Raw genomic sequence first — 12,141 nt, 5'->3', positions numbered from 1 at the left:
CTCATTCAGCATATAAAGTGATCGCCCCCCATAGAAGTCCATTATACAAAAAAAGAGATACTTTTAAAATATTTTTTTTTTTACTTGCCCGACCGAACAAACTGCCTGATTAAAACTGAAGTGCCAAGAAAGATTCATATTTTAATACATTCAACGTAAACAGAAATTGATAATGGATAGTCTATTTCTGGTCTATTTGTGACATACTTTAAAACAAATGAATGTAACAGCACTCTAAAGAAACAAACTGAGGTAAAATTTTAAAATGTATAGTTTATTTATAGCATGATATAGTTCAGTAATATAACAAGTGAGCTTTTTGCTGAATATTCTCACAATTACAAATGTTACATTAATTGTAGCTCAATAAACAAGTAGTTAGTCAAGTAGTTACTCACATATTAGACAAAATATTTACTGTTTTGTTCTGTTTCACCAACGAAAATAGTTCCAAGCAAGGATCGCAGCAGAAGTATTCTCCTAGCAACGTTCTGCTATGATTCAGCGTTTTGCTCGAATCAGTTGAAATAACTCGTTCATGTAGTGACTTACCTGCTGCTAGTTTAGTGTGTTTAAAAGTATGCCTCCACACCCAACATTTCTAATTAATATATTTATAAATCAATAAATGTATTTAAAACATTAATCTCACTTTTAATTTTGCAGTGTAAATTGTGTAATCTCACTGCTAACAGCCATTTAGAATTTATTCTAACAAAAGGGAGCCATAAATACAATGTTCAGTACTGTAAATACTGTTACAGATAACATACAATAACAAAATAGTTAATAACCCAACAGAAATATGACTTTACGTTTCATATATGTGACCCTGGACCACAAACCCAGTCATAAGGGTGAGATTTAAAAGAGAATAAACACGTTTTGATGTTTGGTTAGGATAGGACAATATTTGGCCAAAATACAACTATTTAATCTAATAATCTGAGGGTATAAAAAAATCTAAATATTGAGAAAATCGCTGTTAAAGTTTTCCAAATCAAGTTCTTAACAATGCATATTACTTATAAAAAATTACGTTTTGATATACAGTACAGACCAAAAGTTTGGACACACCTTCTCATTCAAATGAATAAGAAGGTGTGTCCAAACTTTTGGTCTGTACTGTATATTTTTCTGTTTATTAAAGTTTTTACTCTACATTTGTGCAGTTTTCAGTGGGTTAGTGATATTTTTTAAATATATATAAATTAATAAATACATTTTATTTATGCTTTTTATGTGAAATTCACTTTATAAAAGACCCACATTTCTAACTTTAATTCATGGGGATAACATGGATAAATTCACATGGTTTAGTGTAAGATTTTTGCCCATCTTTTGGAAAATCCAGTTTTAAAAGTAAAAAAAACAACTACCAATAACTTTTACTAGTAGGTGGCTGCAGAGCTCCACTATTTGCTATTTGCTGTTTGACCACCTGAAATTTATTTTTTCACAAGTTTTTTCAGTTGTATTCATATCTACAGTACAGACCAAATGTTTAGACACACCTCACCTGAATGAGATGGTGTGTCCAAACTTTTGGTCTGTACTGTATTTATGGTAGGACATTTAATAAATGTCTTAAAGGAGCATGATCTTTACTTAATATCCTAATGATATTTTTCAACAAAAGAAAAATCAATCGATGTTGGCTATTGCTACAAATATACCAGTGCTACTTATGACTAGTTTTATGGTCCAGGATCACATATCATGTCAAACAAACGATTTGGGGTTTATTTATTTGTTTCTCTTGTAATTGCAGAAATTTTTGAGAAAGAAAATGAAGCAACAGAAGGCAACAGCAAAAAGAAAACACTCAACCATTCCTGAAGAAGAGGTGAAATGTGTATAAATACAAAAACAAAATTCATTACTTACCGCTAACTGTAGATTTCTATTAATTATTCTAATAAAACTTGCAGCCAGAAGAAGAAATAAAACCTAAAATGCAGACTGTTCAGGAGGAAGAGGATGTACTGTTTGGAGAGAGAGCAACTTATGATCGTCCAATGACACCATTGGAGAAATTGCATATTATTGTAGGATATGCTATTGTTCGACAAGATATAAGGTGAATGTGATGGGCTACTGTTTAATTACAATCTCCATAATGTAATATGTATTTCCCATACAGAGAGATAAAGGTTGGCTAATCTTTATGACGTTATATGTTTGTCAGAGATGAAATCTACTGTCAGATCCTTAAGCAGTTAACAGGCAATAAGAACCACAAAAGTGCAAACAGAGGCTGGATTCTTCTCTCCATCTGTCTGGGTATTTTCCACCCTACAGACCGCCTCACTAAGGTATGAAACACTTTTCAATTTCTGTACTATATTTGTAAATGTTTCCAATAATTTATTGTTTTATCATGTCATGTTATGTTTTATATTTTATGTGTTGTTATACATTGTGTTTGATTTCTTGCTGTGTTTTGTTATGTTTTACATTTTGGTATTTTGTTACATAAAGGAGAAGCTCATTTCCAGAATAACAATTTCCTGATAATTTACTCACCCCATTGCATCTAAAATGTTCATGCCTTTCTTTCTTCAGTTGGAAAACATTCAAAAAAATTTGTCCATGTAGTGGACTTCAATGGTGGCCATTGGTTTGAATGTTCAAATTGCATTTTCAATGCAGCTTCAAAGGCTTCTGCACGATCCAATCCGAGGAATAAGGGTCTTATCTAGTAAAACGATTGGTCATTTATATACTTTTTAACCACAAATGCTCAGCTTGACACATTATATAATCATGTTGGAAAGATCACGCATGGTTAGTTCTTTGTCTGTATACTTTGGTTAAAAAAGAGTGGGTAGGGTGAAAAACTTTTATCGCACATGACCTTTCCAACATGACTACATAATGCCTAAAGCCGAGCTAGTGCAAGATGAGCATTTGTGGTTAAAATTGTATCAGTTTTTTTTTTTTAATGAAAATTATTATTTTGCTAGATAAGACCCTTATATCTCGGCTGGGATCATGTAGAGCCCTTTGAAGCTCCATTGAAACTGCAATTTGGACCTTCTACCTGTTGATGTCCAGTAGATAGAGAAAAATCCTGGAATGTTTTTCTCAAAACCTTAATTTCTTTTTGACTGATGAAAGAAAGACATGAACATTCAGGATGACATGGGGGTGAGTGAATTATCAGGAATTCTTTATTCTGAAAGTGAACTACAGGGTTTGCAAAATCGCTAGCCCTGACGTCCCGGGGCTATTGTGTTTTCCAGTCGGGCTACCAAAATGTTTGACCGGCCTATCCGACGGGCTATCGTAAAGTAGAGGGCTCCTGCAGGTCCTTAAAAACTTTAGTTGTATCAAATTTAAGGCCATAAAAAGTTTTAAATATGTTAGATAGTATAAGAAAAGTCTTAATAATAATTTAGGAGGTCTTACATTTGGGAATGGAAAGAGGAGAATTGCGATAGAGCTGGATTAAACTTCAAAAGGCAATGATGTCATTGAATAAATATGCACGCTGCACGTTTCAAAGTCAAAACGCGGCACGGATGTCTTCATATAGAATATCTGCGGTCTGTTGCGTTACATTGTGTTGTGTTATTTTGCATTGCGTTACATTGCATTGCGTTGCGTTATGTGGCGTTACATTATGTTATGTTACGTTACGTTACGTGGGATTACGTTGAGTTGCGTTGACGTTACATTACGTTGTGTGGCATTATGCTATGTTGCGCTACATCACCTTGCATTGCGTTACATTACATTGCGTGGCGTGGCATTACATTGCATGGTGTGGTGTTGCATTGCGTTACGTGTCATTACATTCCATTGTGTTGTGCTATGTGGCATTACGTTGCATTACGTTTATGTGCCGTTACATTACCTTGCATTACGTGGCATTACATTACGTTGTGTTATGTGGCGTTACATTACATTGTGTTTTGTTACGCTGTGTTGTGTTACGCTATGTTGCGCTCTGTTGCGTTACTTTACGTGGCATTAAATTACATTGTGCTACATTATGTTGTGTTATGTGTCTTTACATTACGTTGCACTCTGTTGCATTACATTGCGTTGTGTTGTGTTGCATTGCGTTGCGTTTTGTGGCATTATATTATGTTACGTTATGTAGGATTACATCCGGGTTGCGTTATGTGACGTTACATTACGTTGTGTTACATTATGCTATATTGCTCTACATTACCTTGCATTACATTACCTTGCATTACGTGGCATTACATTACGTTGTGTTATGTGGCGTTACATTACATTGTGTTTTGTTACGCTGTGTTGTGTTACGCTATGTTGCGCTCTGTTGCGTTACTTTACGTGGCATTAAATTACATTGTGCTACATTATGTTGTGTTATGTGTCTTTACATTACGTTGCACTCTGTTGCATTACATTGCGTTGTGTTGTGTTGCATTGCGTTGCGTTTTGTGGCATTATATTATGTTACGTTATGTAGGATTACATCCGGGTTGCGTTATGTGACGTTACATTACGTTGTGTTACATTATGCTATATTGCTCTACATTACCTTGCATTACATTACCTTGCATTACGTGGCATTACATTACGTTGTGTTATGTGGCGTTACATTACATTGTGTTTTGTTACGCTGTGTTGTGTTACGCTATGTTGCGCTCTGTTGCGTTACTTTACGTGGCATTAAATTACATTGTGCTACATTATGTTGTGTTATGTGTCTTTACATTACGTTGCACTCTGTTGCATTACATTGCGTTGTGTTGTGTTGCATTGCGTTGCGTTTTGTGGCATTATATTATGTTACGTTATGTAGGATTACATCCGGGTTGCGTTATGTGACGTTACATTACGTTGTGTTACATTATGCTATATTGCTCTACATTACCTTGCATTACATTACCTTGCATTACGTGGCATTACATTACGTTGTGTTATGTGGCGTTACATTACATTGTGTTTTGTTACGCTGTGTTGTGTTACGCTATGTTGCGCTCTGTTGCGTTACTTTACGTGGCATTAAATTACATTGTGCTACATTATGTTGTGTTATGTGTCTTTACATTACGTTGCACTCTGTTGCATTACATTGCGTTGTGTTGTGTTGCATTGCGTTGCGTTTTGTGGCATTATATTATGTTACGTTATGTAGGATTACATCCGGGTTGCGTTATGCGACGTTACATTACGTTGTGTTACATTATGCTATATTGCTCTACATTACCTTGCATTACATTACATTGCATTGTGTGGCGTCGCATTGCGTGGCATTGCATTGCATGGTGTGGCGTTGCATTGCGTTACATTACGTTGCATTATGTGGCATTACATTAAGTTGCGCTGCACTCTGTTGCGTTACGTTATGTTGCATTATGTGGCATTACTTTAGGTTGTGTTGCATTATATAGCGCTACATTACATTGTGTTCCGTTACGCTACGTTACACTGCATTACATTGCGTTGTGTTATGTTGCATTGCATTGCATGACGTGTCGTTACATAACGTTGCATTTTATGTGGCGTTACAAAACTGTGCTTTATGTTATGTGGCATTATATTACGTTGTGTTATGTGGCATTACATTACGTTGTGTTGCATTATGTGGCATTACGTTATGTTGAATTGCATGGCATTATGTTATGGGGCATTTCATTACGTTATGTGCTGTTACATTTCATTGCGATTCATTACATTGCGTTTCATTACATTACGTTGCGTTGCATTGCGATATGTGGCGTTACATTATGGCATTACATTACGTGCCGTTACATTATCCTACATTACGTTACATTATGTTTTGTGACAAGACAAGACGTGACAAGACAAGACAACACAAAATGTGACAAGACATTACGTAGCATCATTTTAAGACAATGTTATGTTAACCTTTTGGCCACAGTACCTGCAGAGCTTCATACGGTATGGGCCAAATGAATTCTCCTCGCACTGTGAAGAGAGACTGCGGAGGACTTTAGCTAACGGAGAGAGAAGCGAGCCACCGTGCTGGGTTGAACTACAGGTAGGCGATACCTCTGACTGAAACGATGAAACTCTCTTACTCCCCTTAACCAAAACATGACCAGCTCTTTTTTCCTGCAAGTCTGTAGAGAACAAGAAGCCCATTTCAGTAGTTGTGGGTCTGATGGACGGCAGAAACATCAGCCTCGCTCTGGATTCAGCCAGCACTTCTGCAGAGGTGTGCAATGCAATTATCCAGAAAGTAAAGCTACAGGACACATTTGGCTTCTCCCTATATGCTGCAATGTATGAGAAGGTTTGTAACATCTGAATGCCTCAAGATGCACCTTGAAATAAGTCACATGAGCAATAGTAATAAAGTGTTAATGTATGGATCTCTTGCTACAGATGTGGTCTCTTGGTAGTGGCGGTCAGCACGTCTTGGATGCTGTGTCCATGTGTGAACAGGAAGAAAAGAGGCAGGGGAAAGAGGAACAACATGCTCCTTGGCGTCTCTACTTCCGTAAAGAAATCTTCACTCCATGGCATGACTGTTCATCTGATCAAGTCAGCACAGAACTCATCTACAGGCAGATCATCCACGGACTCAAAAGTGGTGATTATCAGTCTGATAAGGTCAGTCCAGGCTATTAGTTTAAAATGTTATATTATGTTTTTAATAGGAATGAGATTTGTGACTCTCTGATTTGTGCTCTGTTGTTGACCTATAATCTTGATTTAGGAGGATGATTATGTGCAGCTCGCAGCCAGACATTACTATGTACTGCATGGCTCTGAAAGCAGTACACAAACCACAGAGAAGATTGTTCGTGAGTGCATGAACATGACTATAATTGAGAACAAGTCTTTTGTCAAGCTAGTGCAGTTGGTCCATTCTGCACACACACAGGTATGCTGTATATACAGATATATGATGTTCTATCATTGTTCACAACCATCATTTGATTTGGCAGTAATCCTTTGTAATTTCTTAGGGTCCTTACATAAACTCTACCATACCTGTCTATGAGGTGAAAATGGAGACTGTCAGACATGCACGGGAGAAGTGGCCACTCTATTTCTCCAAGTTCTATGAGGCTCAAATAGTTTCAGGTAAAAAAGTTATTCTTAGTTCTTATAAGAGTAAAGAAGTTTCTACTTCTCATACTCATTAAGGCTGCATTTATTTGATCAAGAAACAGTAATATTGTAAAATTTTCATTCAATATAAAATAAAAATTTTCTATGTGAATATATTTTTAAATTTAATTTATTCCTGTGATGCAAAACTGAATTTTCAGCATAATTACTCACACAATCCTTCAAAAATCATTCTAATATGCTGATTTATTATCAGCGTTAAAACACCTGCTTTAACATTTTTTGGAACCTGTGAAACATTTTGTAATAATATAAACTACCATGTAAAATTTTGTGGTCAGTACATTTTTATTCCTTCTTTTTTTGAATGAAATTAATATTTTTATTCAGCAAGCATGTGTTAAATTAACAAAAAGTGATAGCAAAGCCTTATATTGTTAGAAAAGATTGATATTAAGTTTTTATTCATCAAAGTATTCGGAAAAATAGGATCACAGGTTTCAAATAAATATTAAGCAGCACAACTAGATATCAACAAGATATCAGCATATTAGGATGTTTTCTAAATAATCATGTGACACTAAAGGCTGGAGTAATGGCTGATAAAAATTCAGCTTTGCATCACTGGAATAAATTATATTTTGAATTATATTCAAATTTTAAACATTATTTTAAACTGTACAAATATTATAATATATTATATTCTGTTTTAATCAAGTAAATGCAGCCTTGATGAGCATAAGAGAATTCTTAAAATAAAAATCTTAATAATCCCAAACAAAAACATCAGTGTTTGTTGTTTCAAAGCTGTATGACTTTATTTCTTCTGTGTAAACACAAAAGGAGCACTATTCAAGAAAGTTAATGCTGCTCTTTGCCATACAAATCTGTAAAGAGACAAAAGGCACAATAAAAACATAAAAGATGTACACCATGTGACTCCTGGTCTTCTGAAGCCATTTGATAGTTTTGTATGAAGAACAGACTGAAATTTTAGTTCACTACTAAATCTTGCTTAATGATCAGTGCCACATTTTCATTTTCCATTTCATTGTATTGAAAGTCTTTCTAAAGTCAGTCTAAGTAAATGATGACAGATTTATCATTTTCAGGTGAACTATCCCTTTATTGCATTGAATTTGTGAATTCATTCATGTTTTGATTAGTTACTGTGAAAAATCTGTGTACAGGTCCCATGGTGCCTCAAGACCAGTTTGTAGTTGTTGTGAACTGGAAGGGGGTCTTCTTTCAGGATAGGACAGAAGCCGCATTTATGCAGTTGTCTTATCCTGAGGTGACAAGAATTGAAATGAGGTAAAACATCCCTTTTATGATAAACCCCCATGGAATTTCACCTGAGCATTGATAAAGTACTTACACTTTAATCACTATCTCTGCACATTCAGTCTATCTTTTGATATGAACCAGTTGCCTTATTAACATTTCTCCTACAGCGACGACAAATCTGGTGGGATTGTATGTTTGACAACTCCAAAGGGGATGTACGAGTTGACTGTTGGGAAGGGAAGAGAATTAGTGGAGCTGGTCAACTTGTTCATCACAGGGCTAAAGAAGAGATCTGAGTATGCTGTGGCAATACAGGACCTTAGCAGACAAGGTGCTTCTTTTACAATTTTACTTGTAGTTTTTACATTTTAAAATTTAGAAGCACTTTTGACTATTTAAATTTTAACAAATAATATGTGATGATGTGTGATGTTATAAATTATTTCACTTTTTGGTGAAAAATGTGGAAAAAGCGTGTTTTTGAATATATATATATATACACTACCAGTCAAAAGTTTTTGAACAGTAAGATTTGTTTTATTTTTAAAGTCTATTCTGTTCACCAAGCCTACATTTGTTTGATCCAAAGTACAGCAAAACAGTGACATTTTGAAATATTTTTACTATTTAAAGGTTGTATCAGCGATTTCAAGCCTGAAACATAAAGTGTCAAATTCAGCTGACCTTTCTTCACGATCCGCTCGCTGCCTGCCCCATAAATCGACTGTAAAAAAAATGCATCTCTGTGGTCAGCCTAGGGTCCGAGATATGCCAAAAAAAACAATCGGCACTACCAACCTTTCCACAGAAAAACAAACAGTGTTCCGACCAATCAGCGTCAGGGGTTGGTGTTGTGGACTTTCGCTCCGCCTCCCTCACATCCCTGCACCAGTAGGAAAGTCCACAACACCAACCCCCTGACGCTGATTGGTTGGAACACTGTTTTTTTTTTTTTTTTACAGTCGATTTATGGGGCAGGCAGCGAGCGGATCGTGAAGAAAGGTCAGCTGAATTTGACACTTTATGTTTCAGCCTTGAAATCGCTGATACAACCTTTAAAGTAACCGTTTTCTATTTAAATATTTTTAAAGTGTAAATTATTTTTGTGATTTCAATGCTGAATTTTTAGCATCATTACTCAAGTCACATGATCCTTTGGAAATCATTCTAATATTCTGACCTGCTGCTCAAAAAACACTATTATTGTTATTATCATCAAGTTAAAGCATCCTTGCTATATAAAAGTACTAATTTCTATAATTTCTTTCCCAAAAAAATTTATACTGACTAAAAGCTTTTGAATGGTATAGTGTATAATGTTACAAGAGCTTTTTATTTTAGATAAATGCTGATCTTTGGATCATTCTATTCATCAAAGAATCCTTTCTGAAGGATTAAATTCAAAAGGCTTTAACTAGTTTAACTTTTAACTAGTATAATATCTCCTAAGAATTACTCTTTCATTTGTGGTGATGGCATCTTCTAACATTTAAAATACTTCTTTAACAGGTCTTGACTGCCTGGATATTAATCTCAATGTTGTTTTTTTCCTTCAGAGGATCCCACATTGCTGAGCTACAGAAGAGGTGATGTACTGTATATCATAAAGGATGGGGAGTATTCTTCTGAAGAAGGCTGGATGAAAGCGAGGAATGAGAGGACAAGTCAAACTGGGGCCATTGCCTTAGATGCTATTCGGATTTTGCCGATGTTGTCCAGGCCTACAGAAGAAACACTGGTAAACGTGATTCTTTTGTTTCACACTAATTTGTAGAGGAAATTAATTCTCAGCACTGGCCATTATTATATTAATTGTTTTTATCAGTGTTTTGAGGTTTTGTCTTTGAGATAAATATTTGAATTATTTTTTAAATGCCTTCAAATTGAACATCAGATTGCCATTTTCCAAAAGTTGGTATGATTCTTTAGGGTCTTCATGAAATGTCTGCAAAATACTTAAAATTCCTAAATGGTTGTATTAAAGAAAACACCTTAAAAAAAACAACAACCTTTACCTTGTCAAAAACAGTTCTGTTAACAGTGACCCATTTCGGTGTATGTCTCTTTAAATGATAATGAGCTACTGCTCACCCCACCCCTCTCTTCCTTTTTTTTGTAAATTTAAGCTTGACAAGAACAGAAATGTAAAGAATAATTTCTATCTTCTAGAATTTGCTGAATTTGACCCCAGCGCGAAGAAGGTCTGTGATGCCGGTGTTGCCGAAGATGGAGGAGCTCAGCACAGAGAAAGTTGCCGTTGCGACGCTCAAGGAGTTCTCTTTTGATTATTTCAGGTAACACACATACAATTTGCACTCATCTCATTTGATATAAATGATAACTACTTCAAAAAAGTTGCTTGAAAATTACCAGTTCCAGAGCTTCTTAAATGCTCATGCAATCTTGTACCGCTTTCAATGGGTCACAGGGATGCACAGGGAGGTGGCCGTGGGAAAGGGGCCAAAGAGAAATTGTGGGCCAACAGCAAAGAGCATCTCAAACAGCCGCTGCTCAGGAGCCTGCAGGGCAACTCGGAACTCTCCCACCTCGCTTGTGACTGCTTCACAGATATCCTTCCTGTTGATTGGTCAAAAGAGGAGGAAAATGAAACTGAATCATTTGTTACATATCTAATGTAATTTTGTGTTTTAGGTATACGTGATAAAGACTTACAGTTAAGGTTACATACCACTTGCAGAATCTGCAAAATGTTAATTATTTTACCAAAATAAGAGGGATCATAAAAAATGCGTGTTATGTTTTATTTAGTACTGCCCTGAATTAGATATTTTGCATAAAAGACGTTTACATCTAGTCCACAAGAGAAAATAATAGATGAATTTATAAAAATTACCCTGTTCAGAAGTTTACATACACTTGATTCTTAACACTGTGTTGTTACCTGAATAATCCACAGCTGTGGTTTTTTTTTTTTTTGTTTAGTGATAGTTGTTCATAAGTTCAACTGACCGCTGTTTTTCAGAAACAGGTCCTTCAGGTCCCACAAATTCTTTGGTTTTTTAGCATTTTTGTGTATTTGAACCTTTTCCAACAATGACTGTATGATTTCGAGATCCATATTTTCACACTGAGGACAACTGAGGGACTCATCTGCAACTATTACAAAAGATTCAAACACTCACTGATGCTTCAGAAGGAAACACTATGTATTAAAAGCCAGGGATGTAAACTTTTGAACAGAATAAAGATGTGTACATTTCTCTTATTTTGTCTAAATATCATATTTTTGTCATGTAGTACTGCCCTTCAGAAGCTACAGAAGATTCTTGCATGTTTCCCAGAAGACAAAATAAGTTAAATTTACCCTCTTAGTGCAATGGTTTTCCTTCTGAAGCATCAGTAAGTGTTTGAACCTTCTGTAATAGTTGGCAAATGGATCTCAAAATCATAGTCATTGTTGGAAAGGGTTCAACTACACAAAAATGCTGAAAAAACAACTAATTTGTGGGACAGCAGGCAGTTTAACTGTTCAGGACAAACAAAGGACTCATGAACAACTATCACTAAACAAAACCCAGCTGTGGATCATTCAGGTAACCACACAGTATTAAGAATCAAATGTATGTAAACTTTTAAATGGGGTATTTTTTTTATAAATTCAACTATTATTTTCTCTTGTGGACTGTATGTAAACATCTTATTCAGGTCAGTACTAAATAAAAAAATAACATGCATTTTGTATGATGTGAAATAATTAACATTTTGCAGATTCTGCAAGGTGTATGTAAACTTTTGACTTCAACAATTAGTACATGTGACCCGAGTGAATTTTAATGAATGATGCTTACTATTTTCTTTAACATTGTCTCT

At 35.3% G+C, this 12,141-nt stretch overlaps 1 protein-coding gene across 1 annotated transcript in view; it reads left to right on the top strand.

Annotated features, from left to right (window-relative positions):
* The window catches only part of myo7bb (myosin VIIBb), a 42,672-nt gene that overhangs the window by 24,271 nt on the left and 6,260 nt on the right, over window positions 1–12,141 (top strand). Inside the window, exons 24-36 of the mRNA XM_073849772.1 lie at window positions 1,772–1,846; window positions 1,932–2,080; window positions 2,189–2,315; window positions 5,864–5,983; window positions 6,065–6,238; window positions 6,331–6,558; window positions 6,665–6,832; window positions 6,918–7,035; window positions 8,214–8,337; window positions 8,478–8,641; window positions 9,867–10,048; window positions 10,480–10,604; window positions 10,739–10,878. Coding sequence (XP_073705873.1) covers window positions 1,772–1,846; window positions 1,932–2,080; window positions 2,189–2,315; window positions 5,864–5,983; window positions 6,065–6,238; window positions 6,331–6,558; window positions 6,665–6,832; window positions 6,918–7,035; window positions 8,214–8,337; window positions 8,478–8,641; window positions 9,867–10,048; window positions 10,480–10,604; window positions 10,739–10,878 — 1,894 coding nt within the window. The remainder of the gene's footprint in view (window positions 1–1,771; window positions 1,847–1,931; window positions 2,081–2,188; window positions 2,316–5,863; window positions 5,984–6,064; window positions 6,239–6,330; window positions 6,559–6,664; window positions 6,833–6,917; window positions 7,036–8,213; window positions 8,338–8,477; window positions 8,642–9,866; window positions 10,049–10,479; window positions 10,605–10,738; window positions 10,879–12,141) is intronic.

This window comes from Garra rufa, chromosome 10 (genome assembly GCF_049309525.1).
Source record: "Garra rufa chromosome 10, GarRuf1.0, whole genome shotgun sequence".
Taxonomy (NCBI): Eukaryota; Metazoa; Chordata; class Actinopteri; order Cypriniformes; family Cyprinidae; genus Garra; species Garra rufa.
This window is presented reverse-complemented; position numbering and strand designations above follow the sequence as displayed.